This window comes from Lacerta agilis, chromosome 16, assembly GCF_009819535.1.
Source record: "Lacerta agilis isolate rLacAgi1 chromosome 16, rLacAgi1.pri, whole genome shotgun sequence".
NCBI lineage: Eukaryota > Metazoa > Chordata > Lepidosauria > Squamata > Lacertidae > Lacerta > Lacerta agilis.
In genome coordinates, this window is record NC_046327.1 from 34,900,908 (window position 1) to 34,918,099 (window position 17,192).

Genomic DNA, 17,192 nt, shown 5'->3' on the forward strand with positions numbered 1-17,192 from the left:
CTGGAGCTGCAAAGACTCTTGCACTGCAGTTTCTAAGCACCCACCAACTAGCTGGCTCTCAAGCACTTTGTTAAGCTCTGTGCATTGGACTTTGGCTCACCCATTCACACTCACCCATTTACCTCCATACAATGCAGTGCAAACAGGGCTCCCTTTCTCACATGCAGCTTGGAATTGGCAGCTGATTGGGCTGATGGAACAGCAACACAAACTTCTACTATGCCTGCCCAACTGGCTGTCAGGTAAGCAACACAAAGCACGCTATCCTTGCTTTGCCATTCTGACTGGCTTCTATACTGGCAAGGATGTGACTTGCAGAAGCCAATTGGACTGGAATCAGAGGCCTGATGGGCCGTATTTGGTCTAGAAGGTGGAGGTTCCTACCCCTGCTATTAAACAACACTAAAATGAATTAAATTGTTTTTGGGATCTATTGTTGTTGTTCAGTCGTGTCCGACTCTTCGTGACCCCATGGACCAGAGCACACCAGGCACACCTATCTTCCACTGCCTCCCACAGTTTGGCCAAACTCATGCTAGTCGCTTCGAGAACACTGTCCAACCATCTCATCCTTTGTCGTCCCCTTCTCCTTGTGCCCTCCATCTTTCCCAACATCAGGGTCTTTTCTAGGGAGTCTTCTCTTCTCATGAGGTGGCCAAAGTACTGGAGCCTCAACTTCAGGATCTGTCCTTCCAGTGAGCATTCAGGGCTGATTTCTTTAAGGATGGATAAGTTTGATCTTTTTGCAGTCCTTGGGATCTATTACTTCTTCTTATTAATACTACTACTACCACTACTACTACTACTACTACTGTTATTAATAATAAACATATTGGGGCAAAGAAAACAGGAGCTACAAATTCGGTAAGCTACTGGCAAAACTGAAAAGCGATGGCAAACATTGACGTCAATGCCATGTTTAAATTTCCAAAATGGAAGGTGTATATTTATACATTTTTCTGTGCTCTTTCCCTTCCTGTGCCTTACCATTATAGTACAGTTTTGACACTGGGGCATTATACTAGAGTTTGGCCATCCTTTGCTTCACAACTGGTATATCAGAATTCATGGCAATCACTGCAGATTGAATCTTTCTAAAAGTGAGAAGATAAATTACCATTCTAGCGCATCAAATGCTTCATCTGCATCCATGAACTTCACAGTGGCTTCTTCACTATTATAGCATTACGAGAATTAATTATAGCAAAGGCTGTTCTGATATTATCTGAGAAGTTCGCCCCTAAATATGAAACCTGTTCCTGAAGTTTATACTTACAGACTGTCTTTTTTTAAACTGCACAGTCAATTATGCAGGGAAAATAAAGCAGGTCCCAGTTCAGTAGGTTCATACCAGGAATAGGCAGCCAGTGACCTTAGGGTCACATAACGAAGAGTGGGGGAAATGAGTGCCAGGGGGTGGCAGAAAAGGAGGGCCCCCATCCATTTTTTGTACCAGTCCTGCCCACCACTAGTATGCCACCCCTGAGAAATGGCCCTTCATGGAAAAGGTTACCCATTCCTGGTTTAAACTACCTTGATATGTTTTATGAGTAAAAGTAATCCTAGCTTCATTCCAGAATTACGGTATCTGATGTTTACATAAACATTTTGGAAACAGATTTGTCAGGGGTTGGCTTCGTAATTTCTCAAACTTTTTGGAGTCCTCTGTCCATAGGAAGCCCAAGTGAGCCAGTAGTATTTACTCAAGTTTGCTTGGCATTCTTCTTCCTCACTTACTGGAAAATTAAATGTCTTCCTTGTATTTCTGAAGTAAAAGGTAAAAGGTAAAGGACCCCTGGACAGATTAAGTCCAGTCAATGGCGACTATGGGGTTGCAGCGCTCATCTCGCTTTCAGGCTAAGGTAGCTGGTGTTTGCCCAGACAGCTTTTCCGGGTCATGCAGCCAGCATGACTAAACCGCTTCTGGCGCAATGGGACACCGTAACAGAAACCAGAGTGCACAGAAACGCTGTTTACCTTCCAGACGCAGTGGTACCTATTTATCTGCTTGCACTGGCGTGCTTTCGAACTGCTAGGTTGGCAGGAGCTGGGACAGAGCAACAGGAGCTCACCCCGCCGTGGGGATTCGAACTGCCAATCTTCTGATCAGCAAGCCCAAGAAGCTCAGTGGTTTAGATCACAGGGCTACCCGGGTCCCTACTTCAGACCCAAGTCTGAAGTATACACACACACACACACACACACACACACGGGTTATCAGATCTCCCATAAAAATCTACAAGTTCACTTCTAAGCTCTTCATTTGATGCAGTTTCTCTATGCCTTGCAGCCACTTTTAAGCCACTCCACGCCCCCCAGAAGTTTTCAGGATCCCTCCTACTAACCTGGGAGTTGACAGTGAAGACTTCAGCAGCACAGACATCATCATCATCAGACCCCAAAGTGCCATTGTTCCCATTATAGTAGACGGGGGGCTTTTCAGAGTGCGTCCCATTGAGGGGGCAGGGAATCTCAAATTTCTTGTAGATTACCTTTATGGCAGGAATGAAAACTGATGTTGAATACCAAGCTTGGAAAAGGAGCAAGGAGTGGAGGGAGAAGCTGCCCCAAAATTCATTTATGCGTTAAGTACTAGGAGCCCTGGATACCCATTTCCTATTATACCTGGCAGTTTATAAAGAAAATACAATTGTCCAGGTGGGAGAAGACCACGCTTCTGAAAATTCCCGTCAACTCACCGAGATGAGGAAGAAACACATACAGGTGAGGGAGAGTCCACTGGTATAACCAAGATAACCTGTGAGGAGAAGGAGGGAAAGAGAGAGAGAGAGAGAGAGAGAGCACATCAAGCTTCCACATATAGTAAATGATAAAAAAGGATTGGAACAGGTCCCCTGTTCAGTTCTTTTCAACCTGCTTGTAAACAATGTCATTTCTTGCTCACCATGTTATCTTCATGCCAGGGGTAGGCAACCTAAGGCCTGGGTGCCGGATCCGGCCCAATCGCCTTCTCAATCCGGCCCACGGACGGTCCGGGAATCAGTGTGTTTTTACATAAGTAGAATGTGTCCTTTTATTTAAAATGCACCTCTGGGTTATTTGTGGGGCATAGGAATTCGTTCATATTTTTTTCCAAAATATAGTCTGGCCCACCACATGGTCTGAGCGACGGTGGACCGGCCCACGGCTGAAAAAGGTTGCTGATTCCTGGTCTATGCCAACACAAACAACACCTGTTGGACCTCTCCCCCTATCATTCTGCTAAAAGGCACAAGAGCCCTGATCACAAACAAACATGGTTAGGGCTGGGGGGGAATACTTGAAATTAAAATTTCTGCAGTTTTGCTGGACTAGGAAGCACATTTGGGCCGCCATACAGAGGGGAATTTAGGGGGATAGGGTGAACATATTTACTGGGTGCTTCCAGAACACCACTATTTTGTGACAGGGTTCAATCGTGCACCAACAAATTCAGGTTGCACAACTGAAGGTGAACAGATGCTTCCCCTAAAAGAAGTGATACTTTTTTCGCAATAAGGAAAAGTGACAGGAAAATGCCCAACACACCCTCGCGTAACTTCCACGCAAACAAATCAGAACCAATTACAGGTAGGTAGCCGTGTTGGTCTGCCATAGTCAAAACAAAATAAAATAAAAAATTCCTTCTACTAGCACCTTAGAGACCAACTAAGTTTGTTCTTGGTATGAGATTTCGTATCTGAAGTGTGCATGCACACGAAAGCTCATACCAAGAACAAACTTAGTTGGTCTCTAAGGTGCTACTGGAAGGAATTTTTTATTTTGTTTTCTTTTAAATCAAAACCAAGTTTTACATGAAAAGCTAGTGCTGTCTAACCTCTCCGCAAACTTTGTGCCAACAAACCAGAATGAATGCTCCATAAATAGGTTGACTGGAAGGGACTGCCGTGATTCACATGGGCAGAGGCCTGCTTGCAGTAGAGACAGTGGCTTCCTTAAAAAATATTAATTACATGACCAGGAAAGGGTGCGTGTGTGTTGTTTTACTGCTGTCTGTGAAAGGACCCTCTTAATAGTGGCTACGGACCACCCTATCTTCATTCCAGGAACATTCTGGCAACACAGAGGAAAGTGGCAACTTACTCTAGAAGCAAACTTTGACACCTATTTATTTACATAAAATAAATTTCTTAAGACTGGCCCAACCCCCTGCAAGGACATACAGATTCTTCTTCGCCCGTAACATTTCCCATGGGCATGCAAGCATACAGGGAGAAGTAAGTCGCCGGAGAAAGTAGCAGGTTTGATGGGACAGTGTGAGAACAGGATGCTGCTCATATGATGCCAAAGCTGATTCCCTCCAGCAGAGGGCGGGAGAGACACAAACAACACACAACATTGCCTTCAACTCTCAGGGAAGAAGGAAGGAAATGTTCACTGCAGTGACATACACACACTCACACACACACAGGGCTGTCTTTAGCATATGCACCATCAGGGTGCAAAGATCCGCCCAGAGCCCCCAAATTTAGTTTAGCCCCCAAATTAAACATTATTTTGACTCACCCACCGGAGCACCTCTTGCAATCACGCGCACCGCCACTGCCGCCTATCGTCTGCCCAATCAACGGAAGCAGCCACCTGTCACTCACAATTGATTGACGCAGCAGCAGCCAATACACAGCGGACACTGCTGCAGTCACCAATCGCCCGCTGGGTAGATAGTTAAGAGCTTAGGGGGCTTCAGTGGCGGGCTCCTGGTGCCCCCCAGAATTTGGCACCCGGGTGCCCTGTACCCCTTGCACCCCCAGGTAAAGACGGCCCTGCACACACACACACACACACCCTGTGGCTGGGCCATTGCTTATCCAAGTGCACACAAGCAAAACACCACAGACAGATGCTCTCCACCACTTACCCAAATGTTTCATCATAGCCAGGGGCAGGATGACACCAACGCTTACAACGATGATTAAGACATTCCCGTTCATGTACCACTCACTGAAAACAAACAATATCAGGGTCACAACAGCAAATGGATGCTATGTTTTCCCCCTCAGGTGAACAGAGGCAAAAGTAAACAGGGCTCCTGTCCTTTAACAGTTGCATCCAAGAGGGAATTTGGGCAGCTTTTCTCACTTTTGCGCAACGAGCTTGAATTCCCCCTTCTGCACAGTGGCTGCAAGGCACAGGCTCCATGTTCTCCTTGGCATCTGCTCACTCAATCCCGTCCCCTCCATTAAGTCTATATGGATATTAATGAGCGAGAACAACCAGCAGAATACTTCAGGAAGCCATGTTACATGTGCTGTAACAAAAAGCAACAAAGGCTCCTGGCACCCTCGGGGACTAGCAGCTTTTATAAACTTTTGGGAAGCTGGTGTCCATGTCATCAGAAAGCTTGTACTCATGTCAAAGGGTTTCTAAAGTGCCTCAAGGCTCTGGGTTATTTCTGCTGCAACAGACTCAGGTTTGGCATTCCCTGCTACTGCAATGTGCTCTGTGTGGGGCTTCCCTTGGGATGGATCCAGTAGCCGCAGATAATGCAGAATTTTGCAGCCGGATGGCTGAGAGGAGCTGCTGGGCATGCACGCCTTACACCAGTGCTGAGGATGTGCACTGGTTGTCCGTCGGCTACCGGGCCACGTTGAAGGTCTTGTTGACACACAAAGCCCTGAAAAACTCAGGTCCAGGTTCCCTGAAAGATCACCTGTCTTGTAAGTCTTTGCAGCATCACACCCTACAAAATATCATAGGGCGGTGGCCCAGAACAGGCACTTTCTGCTATTGCACCTGTACTGTGGAATGTGCTTCCCTTTGCCATACAGGTGGCTTCATATGTCTTGGGGAGAATTATCTTCTGCCCAGGCTTTCCCTGACCCATAAGATCAGACCCTGTTTTCCATCCTCTGTATTTCTGCTTCATTGATTTTTTGCATGTTTTAATGTGTTTCTATATTGTGGTTTTAATCGTTTTAAGATGTACTGTATTTCTATTTTATTTTTTAATGATATACTGTTTGTTTTTAGACTGCACTCCTTGACTAGGCAGATTATCCTGGGTACCAAATGCTAGGAAAGATAAGATATCTTGGGCACCAAACGCTAAGAAAGGCCCTCTGCCAGAAACCTGGGAGATCCAGCAGCTCTCAAGATGAGATGGCACAGCGCTGAATGAACCAGACTGTATAAGGGAGCCTCGACAGAATATTGAGCACACGAAAGCTCATACCAAGAACAGACTTAGTTGGTCTCTAAGGTGCTACTGAAAGGATTTTTTTATTTTTTTATTTTGTTTCAACAGAATACTAGGGTTGCCAGGTCCGCTTCCAAAAAATAGCGGACAAGCGGGGGGGTGGTGGTTTAAAATTAAATTAAATTATATATTTTCTTACAAACATTTTAACATGTATTAAAATACCATTTCATCATAAAGCTTTTGAATAAAAAAATGTCCACTATTTTGTGGGGGAAAAAGTGAACATAACGTGAAAAAAGTGGACTGTCCACTCAAATAGTGGACACCTGGCAACCCTACAGAATATCGATAGCTTTAATTTTTAGTTTTCAAAAACAAGCTTTCCTAACCCCAGTGACTCCAAGCGGAGGCATGAGAATGAAAAACCACAAAACGTCTTCTAGACCAGGGGACTACCATGAGACAGCATTTTGCGGGCGGGAAGTGAATTTAACTGTAAACAAGTGACCACCCCCACCCCCTTTTAGTCGCTCCACATAATCAGCCAAAAGATAGGTGTAGCTTTTCTTTTCCTTATGAGTGAAATGGAAAGCAAGTTTTCTTCTTCCATGCTCTCGATTAAAGATTCGTGATTCCCACCAAGGGCCCTCCCAGCTTCCAGGGCCAAATTCAGCCGGCACAATGGACACCAGAACTCTATAATTTGGCACCACCTTTTCTATATCTGTCTTTTCAATAGCCAGTGTGGCAAAATGGTTAAAGTTTTGGACTAGGAGCTGGGAGAGACCAGGGTTCGAATCCCCTGAAGTTCAATGGGTGACTTTGGGCAAGTCACAATCTCGCAGCCTAACCTACCTCACAGGGTTGTTGTTAGGATAAAATTGGGGGTGGGGGCAGAAGAACCATGTACACCACCTTGAGACTGATGGAAGAAAAAGGTGGTCTACAAATATAATAAGTAAATAAAATTTATCCAACTCGTAGGCACACTTTCTCCAACAGTAGCAGCCCCGGGCCTCAAGGCTGACTGAGCAAGATTCTCCCTCACCCCAGAAACTTAGCATTTTGATTTACTGTTTTCAACAGCTGGGAGTATGAGGTCCAAACAACATGTTACACAACACAGCTATGTGAAACATTAGCCAGAGGTTACTTTGCTACGAGGCAGCCTTGGGGACGGGGCGGGGGGCTGGTTTTTGGTGCAGCAGCGGCAGGAAATGGAGGGGCGCTTAATCGTCTTTCTGGTCACTTTCCTCTGCAAAAACTCCTCCTTTTCCAGCCACTTTTTCTCCTTCCCTTTATCCTAACTCTGGACTGGATAATGTTACAACACAGCTGTGTTTCGATGTGGTAGTCTGGCCCCAGGTTCGAAGCGAACATCAAGTACGAGTGTCGGGGGCAGGTTGTAATTCACTTGGGGGGGGGGGTGGGAATGTGCCCTACGCGTTTCTGTTTGAGGGGGGTCGGGCCCTCCAATTCATGACACTGCTGAGGAAAGGCTGGGGGCAGCCAGGCCCCATAAACTCTCCTGCTCAGGGAAGGCATGTGAAGAGGGCAGCAAGCCCCACACTGGGAGCCATTTATAGAAGGGAAATGGAGCCAAAAAAGGCCAGCTGCTTCCCTCCATAAAAACGGCTCCAAAGGCCTCACATCAGATCTAGCTTGAAGGGAAGGGTCAAGATTGGGGAGGGGAGGGGAGGGAGAGAGAGAAGGGGAAGAACCCTGATCCACTTTCATCGCAGATCACAGTGGTCCTACGATGGCTCCAGAGGGAAGGTCAGTGCGGGTTCAGATCCTTAAAATAACCACGGATGTGATTGGGTGCTGCCCCCAAGTTGACTCTGAGGTGAAACTACTGGGTGTTTTCACTGGCTCGAAAATGGATTTTAATTTAAAAATCTGTTGGCCATCGTTAAATGAAATAAAAACAACTGTTAGGAAGTTGAAAACACACACAAAAAACCTCCCGTGGAATAAGCCGAGGAATGCGTCCAGGCAGGGCCAGGGAACCTGGGGTGACCTTCCAGGACTCCAACTCCCATCAGCCCCCACCAGCAGAGCCAGTGGGTGAGGGATGCTGGGAATTCTAGTCCAACTATATCTGTAGGGCTGCAGGTTCCCTATGTCCACAATAGGGGTTGCGGAAATAGGTGTTAATTGCTTTAGTAGTACTTAGGGGTCAAGTCTGGTTGTCCGCAACATGGTGCCTATAGGAGTAATGATGCCCAGGAAGGGAGGGAGGAAGGAAGGAAGGAAGGAAGGAAGGAAGGAAGGAAGGAAGGAATTGAAGACCATGCATGTGTGTGTGTGCTAGCTGTCAACCCTCCCTGCTGTTTCCCAATGCTATAATAAGGGAATTTCCCGCAAAAAAAGAGAAGGGTTGACAGCTATGGTGTGTGTGTGTGTGTGTGTGTGTCTTCCTCTTCCTCTGGGAGTTTGAGCTATTGTTGTTTATTCCCCTCTCTTTCTTGACAACAGCGGGGTAGGGGGAGTGTTGGTGTTTGGTCCCCTCCTTCTTCTGTATATACCTGAAGAAGTGAGAAGCGAAGGTACAGGGAACCAGGCAGAGGGCCTTCTCGGTGGTGGCACCCACTCTGTGGAACGCCCTCCCACCAGATATCAAAGAAATAAACAACTATCTGACTTTTAGAAGACATCTGAAGGCAGCCCTGTATAGGGAAGTTTTTAATGTTTGAAGTTTTATTCTGTTTTTAATACTCTGTTGAAAGCCGCCCAGAGTGGCTGGGGAAACCCAGCCAGATGGCGGGGGGGGGGGGGGAATAAATCATCATCATCATCATCATTTGTGGTTGTTTTCCCCTCCACTCTGGAAGTTTATGCAGGGGCAGACTTTGGAAATCTTTCACAAAATGGCGCCCGGAGCAAGGCCAAAATTTGGCACCCTCAAATGGATCTCCTCAACAGTGGGTCTCCTCAATTTGGTGTCCCTCAGCTTGGCACCCTGTGCGGGGCAACCACCCACACCACCCTAAACCCAGCACTGGTTTGTGTTTGTTGCTGCCGTTCCTCAGCTCTGGGGCTCTGATGCTTCGCACCCGAACACCCAAGTTCTGTTTCTTGGTTTGCCATCCCATTTCCCGCTGCCAGCCGTACTTCTTTCTGGGGTCTGTTTAGCTTGCTTTCCAACCTCCATCTCTCTGGGTGACAGATGTTTTTGTCGCGTTCCCACCCCTCTCCACACACACACACACCCTGCCATGGAGAGATATGGACTCTGTGCATTTCCCCCTTTTCCTGCTCCCAGCCAGGCTGCCTCCCTCTCAGCACCTACAAAACACACACACCACATTGTGAGCAAGCAGGGGAGGGGACAGCAAACCGTAGCAGAACACACTTCCCACAGGGATTTTGTGGCTGGCATAGCCCGCCGTGGCAACCATTTTGTTGCAGTGCTCACAATTCTTTTTGAAAATGCCAAAAGGGCTCAGAAAGGTTGTAGATGATCTGGGTTAAGCAAGAGCAAGTGAGTCCCTACTTAGTCACCTTCTATTTCTTTTTGGACTAAATGTGTGCACTGAGTGGGGTCACTGGCCCTTCCTAATTTTTTAGGAGAAGAAAACAGAAACAACAAGAGGGGGAAAGGTCACTGCGGGAGTGAGAATTGAACTGGAGGTTGTTTTGCTTACCCGTTGTCCCCTGACAGCCCTAAGAAAGTTTGGATCACGAGTGGCAGCTCAGATTTAACGATAAACAAGTAACTGGACATTGCTGTGAAAAGAGAAAGCAATCAGGAGGATTCCCTGAATTTCCTTTACTGACCTGGCAGGAGGAGAGCAATCAGCAGGGCCGCAGGACACAATTTCCCCACCATTTTGCACATGAGCCAAATCGGGTAGCAGCCATGATGCTGAATTCGTGAGAAAACCACGAGAGTTTCAGCACCCTACAAAGTTCTTTGCCCACACATTCTCTGCTGCTAGCAGCAATACAGGATAAATTTGGCACAGACAAATGGACTAAACATTCAGGGCAGTATCCAAGGGACATGCCCTGTAAGCTCAAGGATTTCCACTTGCAGAAGGAGACTTTCTCCTCCTCTAGTCACCCTGTGCAAGCCCCACACCCTCCCAAATCTTCTCCGAAGGGTTGGGGGAACCCCTGGAGCAGTCTGGGGGGGTGCATGGAGGGGGGGAAGCGGGAGGAAGTTCTACTGCACAAACGGAAATGCTTGAAAGGATGGGATGCTTATTATTGATTGTTGGGGAGACAATCAATAATGCCTACAGGTTGTGGAGCCCCAGACTTGTGGCGGGGGGTCGGGTGGGCTTTGTGTTACTGTGACAGATTGTTTCTTAGCCTCACAGAATATCTATGGATCAGAACAAGCCCTTACCTCCTATGTTGTGTATTGAGATTATCACAGCTGCAACCACTTTGCCCCCGTGGCCAAAAGCCCGGAGTCCCAGCTGTTCGTAGGCTCTAATTCCTAGATGAAAGAGAGAGGCAAGGAATCACCTTGTTACCCATGGCTCCCGGTTAGTGTCACCGCTCCTCCAGTTCACCCACCTCCCCTCTGTTTACCAGTAAGGCTTCTCCCACCATTAATGTTGCCACTCCCCCACTCCAGCTCACAGGACATTCCCTATCCTGCCTAGTCAGGATAGTGTTCGATTCTACGTAAAGATAGTGAATGGAGGCCCAAACGTGCTCTTCAGGCATAGCTTGCCTGGTCACAGCTGACACAAAACACTACAGAGATCTAAATCCATTGCAAATGCCAATTCACCTCAACTCTCAATCATTTTAAAAACCAGGACTCTGGGCACTTTGGAAGCTGCAGGTGGCAGAAGTTGTGCAAGAGAGGCTGAGTAGAACTTTTAAAGCATGGGTTTATCTGCCATGGCTTGTCAGATTTGGCAAGTGTCGGCACTGTTCCAAAAGCCTTCAAAGCCTCTTCAGCCAGAGGCAGCACTGGGAAATAAAAATAAAGATCTGTGCGCTCACACATACAGCATGTTGGCGAAACCCTTCTCGAACCAATTCCAATTCTCTTCTACAGGTGAAACTCAAAAAAAATAGAATATCGTGGAAAGGTTAATTTCTTCAGTAATTCAACTTAAAAGGTGAAACTAAAATATGAGATACTCATGACATGCAAAGTGAGATATGTCAAGCCTTTATTGGTTATAATTGTGATGATTATGGCGTACAGCTGATGAGAACCCCAAGTTAACAATTTCAACTTCGGGGTTTTGAAAGTAGCTAATGAAAACAATTGCTTACATAAATGGACTTTTCCACGATATTCAAATTTTTTCGAGTTTCACCTGTAAAGGCACTGTCTGACTCCAGACAGAGGAATGAAGTTTCCTACTCATCACGGCCGGAACACCTTTGATTTGTGCCTCCTGGGGCGAGTACAGATGGCATCCGAGGAGCAGCGAAGGGCTTCTACCGCTGCCCATGACTTACCCACAACGCCAGCGCATTTCAGCAGCAGGTGGATGGAGTAAGAGGACAGCAAAGCAATGCAGATCAGAAGTACCCTAATGAAGAGAGGGACAAAAGCAAGCATCAGTCACACACTGTTGTCCCGGGGGGCAGGGCCTGCCAACTCCCCAAGCTTCAAATCCAAACCTAACTCCTTCCCCCTCCCACAGCCAGGCACAGAATCCCAGAGGCCACAGAGTCCCATCAAACTTCAGACCAGAGAAGTCCAACTGTTCATACCAAGTGGGCCGCAGGTGTACTTTGCTGTGGGACGCGTGGGCTGCACACTGCCTTGTTGGGCAGACGGGGAGCAATGTCGACATTTGTCCTAGTGCTCTCCCACCTTTCCCCCAAAGCTGGGAAGGCAGGCTTTAGGAAGGAGGCTCTGGGACCCTGGAAAAGCCTCATGCCTCCTTCACAACGCCTCACTTACCCAGGTGTGGGAAGCCAGTGCGAGGGCTGAGGGGAGGGAGAGAATCAAATGTTGCCAAGGGCAGCCAAAAAAGGCATTGAGGGCTCAATGAGGCCCTCGGGCCATGTGCTAGACCGCCCTGCTCTGGGCAGCACATCTGCTTCGCATGCCGAAGGTCGTGGGTTCCATCGCTGGCAGGGCCGTCTTAAGGAGATCGGCCGCTGTGGCGCAGTGATCCCTCCGGCGCCCCTGGCGTACCGCCTCTCCACTGCCTCCCTCTCGCGCTTGCCGCCCCTCGGGGGGAGGGTGAGCAGGGGATGAGGGGCGTGGCGCTGGAGCGGCGCAGTGCTCTGTGTGCTCTTCCAGTGCTCCTGGGACGGGAGGTGAGGGCGGCCAGCTCGCAGCCTGCCCGGACTGGCATGGGCGGCAGCGGCTGTGTCGCCGGCGTGTGAGCACCCGGCCAACAGCCCGCCCTTGGGGGCGGGGGTGGGTTGGGGAGGGGGGTGGCCAGTATGCCGGTGGGCTCGATCCTTTCAGCGCCCCCATGCGTCCGGGGCGTCCAGGGGAGAGCGCTGGCGGCGCAAGCACCTGGCCGCCCGTGGGGGCGGGGGGAGGCCGCTGGCGGGGCCACGCTACTCCCCCCCCCCCGCTCGAAGACGGGGCTGTGCCGGCGGCGCGCAAGCGCCCGCCCGCCCGTGGGGTCGGGTTGGGGATGGGGCACCCGGTATGCCGGCGGACTCGCGGGGGCGCCCCTGGGGGCCCGGCGCCCTGTTGCGCCGCGCCACCAGCCCAAATGGACGAGACGGCCCTGATTGCTGGCATCTCAGGCGAAGGCTGGGACCGTCCTCTGCCTGAAAGCCTGGACAGCCGCTGCCAGTCCCAGCAACAGTCTGGCTCTGTGTTGGGCTGCTTCCTCTGCTCCCACGAGCCCCTACTTGGGAGTGTGCTGCTATGCTGCTGCTCAGCTGTGCTCCCCAGAGGCGGCTCTGTGGGTGCTGCCCTGCCAATGGCCTGCGCCCCTGGGTGGGATGAGTGGGGCGTGTTCCCACCCGCTTCCTTCTCCGCAGGGCTATGAAGCCTCCCTGGCTGGTGTGCTAGGCAGGGGCACTCACACAAAAAGGACGATCCCTGTGTTCCTCATGGCGTAGGCCAGGCCCAGGATGCCGCTGCCCATGATGGCGTTGCTCAGGTTGAAGACCGACATCCCAAAGGACGTCTTCCCCTCAAACTGCAAGTCAGAGGGGAGGGGAAAGTCAAAAATCATGTCAGAGAAAAGTGGTGGGGCACATGCAAAGGGTTTCGCTTTTGTGGAGGGGGAGAGACCGTGCTGTGGAAAATGCATTGTTGACGACGACAAGGCACAGCAGGGAAAGGGAGCCATACGACTTGCTGGACTACAACTCCCATCATCCTTGACCGTTGGTTATGCTGGCTGGGGCTGGTGGGAGTTAGGAGTCCAGCAATATCTGCCAGGGCCACAGGTTCCCCACTCCTGACGTAAAAGGACTGGCGCCTATGGCAGAGTCTCGGAGCCAGGAAGAAAAAGGAACATGGAGAACATGATGTTCATGCTGGTCGTTGGGGCAGAGGCAGGGGACAGGGGGTCCTAGGTCTTGGCTGGTAGGAGCAATGTGGGAGGCGAGGCGTACTGTAAACATTTAGACCAGCCTTCTTCAACCTGGTGCCTTCCCGCTGTTGAAGTACTACAGAGCCCATCATCCTTAATCGCTGGCCAGAATAACGGGCTGATGGGGGTTGCAGACTAGGGGGAAACCTGGAGGCAGGGGCGTCGCTGGGGAGGGGCGGTGGGGGCGGTACGGCCCCAGTGACAGGGTGAGCAGCGACGGGTGGGGGTGACAAGCGGCGGCCCCTCCGGCCCCTCCCGCCACTCCCACGCGCCGCCGCTCCCTCCATCACCCCGGGAGCAGCAGCACACGGATGGGGTGCTTCTGCCGCTTTTTTTCGGCGGGGGGGGGGCCGACCAGCGAGGTGGGGGTCACGCTTGTCACCCCCTCCTCGCTGGTCACCACCCCCCGCCGAAAAAACCGCGGGGGGGGGCAGGGAAAGCCTGGAAAGGAAGCAGAGCAGGCGCGTTTAAGTGCCACTCTGCTTCTTTTTCCGCTTTCCGACACTTTTTTCGGCGGGGGGGGGGGCGACCAGCGGGGGGGGGTCACGCTTGTCAGCCCCTCCTCGCTGGTCACCCCCCCACCGAAAAAAAGCCTCGGAAAGGGGGAAATCCCCCCTTTCTGTATACACGTGCGTCATGACGTCATGATGACGTCACGGCGCACGCGTCGTGCCCCTCCCCCAGGGGGTGCCTCTGCGCTGCCGCCACCCCCAGCAGCGCAGAGGCTAGCGATGCCACTGCCTGGAGGGTTGCCAACTGGGGAATGCAGGGGCTCCTCTGCTCAGGCCTCCGAGCATCTGGAGCAGATTGGGCTAGTGAAAGTCTCTTGAAAGGCAGAATAAGGAAGGGGGGCGGGAGGGGGCTTTAAACTGGCAGGACGGTTTTGAGGTGCAAGGTATGAGGAGGAGAGACAACTGTAGGACTGGCAGTCAGTTTCTAGGAGAAGAATGGCCAGAGTTCAGAACAGACAGGTCCCTCACTCTTTGACATGGAAGCTCAACTTTAGCACCCAACCGATATGGAACCAACCGTTGTAGTCAAGATTCAGTGGGGCTGGCATTCTTCAGTGACAAATTATGGAAGTGGGGTCTGGTTATCTGCTGGGTGGGTAGTCTGGCCCTCTAGCCTATTTTGGGTTTGATGACTCTTCTCTTAAAGAATTAATAATTATAATTATAATAATACTCTAAAGAGACTTTTTTAAAGGGGACAAAATGGCGCAGACATCACCGGGGCCTGCCCACCCATGAGGCAAGGTGAGGCGACTGCCTCAGGCAGCAGAATCCATAGGAGCAGCATTTCTGACCTCCAAGAAAGGCACTGCCTGTTGCTGCCACCACGGTGGCATCAATGGCTGTGGTGCACACATTGGAGAGCGCATCCGCCTCCTCCTTGGCAGCCCTCCCCCCAATGTGGCCTCTTGGCGAATAGGAGGCACCACTGGTTTCCTCCCACTCCTTGGGAAGAAAGTGGGGGGGGGCTGTCCTCTGGGGTCTCCTGGGTTCTGTACCCACCCAGTGTGATTCAGAGCAGGCCCCTTCCCACACACCACCAGGGCCTTTGATTCCCACTTCAACCATCTGGGAAGGTTGGTTTGATTCCCCCTGTTGTGTCCAGTGTAGATCTTCACCCCCCCCCCTTTGCTCCCTGGTTGGGGGTATGCCATTTTGTGGTTTGCCTTAGGAGTCAAGCTGTCTTGGGCCGGCCCTGTGCATTACAACAGGGACAAGTGTGCTGCCATTTACATCACAGATGAAATTCAACAGGAGCCCCCCAACATTGCTGCCTGCCACCACCTACTATGCCCATAATAGATGCTTTGTGCTGCTGGGGGGGGGGGGGCTCAGAGGCAGAATGGTGTTTCCCCACGTGCAAAATAAAGTAGACTCCGCACGGGAAAATGCTACAATCCTGCTTCAGATGCACAAACTGCATGGTATTTGTCTGCTGCTTGAAAAAAGAAGTTTTGGGGTGAAAAGAAATTATGATATTGAGATGTACAGGACTTGATGGACTGTTTGAGCAAAAGACTCTGTTCCAATATGCGAGAAATGGATGACAGGCCAAGACCAAGCAGCCTCTATGGAAGGAAGAAGCCTCAGCCAAGAAGATAAAGAAGAAGATTGGCAAAATAAATTACTGAACTATGCAGGACAAATTACAAAAAAAGGGCTACTGTTCAATGCATATATTTTTTAAGTTTTGTGTAGATTTTTACATTAGTATAACTTTTAAAAGTCACTTGTAATAACATGAATGAAGATTTTAAAATTGGATTGGGTTTTATGGACGCGCATAAACAAGTATATTACAATGGGACCAAGAGGGGGAGTGGAGGGAAGTCAACTAAAAATTTATGGTTTAATTTGGTTATGAATTTTTTCTTTTCTGTTTTTTGTTTTGTTTTGTTACTTTTGGGAAATCAATAAATTGTTATTATATATATATATAATATTTTTGAAGAGGTTCCTGTTGAGTCGTGAGCCTGGAGCCTGGCATCCGATGTAATGGATATAAATATGCCTATGTGCCCACAGTAAGCATCATTAAATAGGAAATGGGCCACGGAGAATCAGCAGAAATTAACAAGAAAAGGGGCAAGCAAGTGAATGAAGGGAGAAACTGACTGGAGGGGTGCAATCACAATGCTTGAATGCTTCCCTAATATAATAAAACCCTTCCACATACAAAGCTAGCATGTTGGGGAGAACAGCTCTTGTGTCTAGCCTCCTCTATGCCATGCTGGTTTTCTGTTAGCATGAACTGGTTTAAATGGGAGATCCTCCAATGCAGCCTCCCCACCTGCCGTCTGAATGGAATGGCACAATCCAGGAAAAGCGATGGCATGTGATTCTCCTGATGGTGTGCTTCAGCTCTGAAGGGGCCAAAAGGTGCATCTGGCAGAAATGAGAGCAGGAGGGAAGAGGAGGAAAGCAAAGGTTGCAATATCTGTTGGCCATGCACAGATCCCCTTGCCAGCCCCATAAATTCTGAGTATGGAGGATCGCCCTATATATGGTTAGGGAGGGGGCATGTGGACTGTTACACACTGGAGTTCAAAGAAAGCAGATATCCTGTACACTGGGATCTCCCAGAATGGATGTCAAGAGTCTCAGTTTCTACCCAGGGTGAGATGAGAATATCTGGGCTCTACGGCCACCTACGTCAGTGAACTGGTTCAGTTTCTTGCTAGCAGTATGGGGCAGGAACTCTTCTTCCTCAGTCAAAACACGCTCTTCTTCCTCATAGCTGGAAGGGAAAGAAACACAGAATCAGGGCAATGGATGCAGCCCCAGAGTCAAAGCCATTCCTGGTCAGCATCAGCAAGAACCCCAGGGCTCCAAGCCTGCGAAATGGCTCTGTCCAAAGCAAATCCTCTCACATTTTGTATTCCCCCAGCCCCAGGTGCTCTGTTACGACAGCTCAGCAAGACAGTCAATTCCCCCCATCAAATATTGTCACCATTTACCATCAAAGGGAGAGTGGTTGAGTAAAATAATAGAATATCTGGAACTAGCGAAGCTGACAGATATTATTAGAGGGAAATCAAGAGATATGGTAAA

At 49.6% G+C, this 17,192-nt stretch overlaps 1 protein-coding gene across 1 annotated transcript in view; it reads right to left on the bottom strand.

Annotated features, from left to right (window-relative positions):
- The window catches only part of SLC38A5 (solute carrier family 38 member 5), a 43,269-nt gene that overhangs the window by 13,488 nt on the left and 12,589 nt on the right, over nucleotides 1–17,192 (bottom strand). The window contains exons 3-10 of the mRNA XM_033173417.1: nucleotides 16,794–16,878; nucleotides 13,115–13,230; nucleotides 11,573–11,646; nucleotides 10,494–10,586; nucleotides 9,787–9,868; nucleotides 4,859–4,941; nucleotides 2,700–2,758; nucleotides 2,346–2,492 (exon numbers count right to left, since the gene is read on the bottom strand). Coding sequence (XP_033029308.1) covers nucleotides 2,346–2,492; nucleotides 2,700–2,758; nucleotides 4,859–4,941; nucleotides 9,787–9,868; nucleotides 10,494–10,586; nucleotides 11,573–11,646; nucleotides 13,115–13,230; nucleotides 16,794–16,878 — 739 coding nt within the window. The remainder of the gene's footprint in view (nucleotides 1–2,345; nucleotides 2,493–2,699; nucleotides 2,759–4,858; nucleotides 4,942–9,786; nucleotides 9,869–10,493; nucleotides 10,587–11,572; nucleotides 11,647–13,114; nucleotides 13,231–16,793; nucleotides 16,879–17,192) is intronic.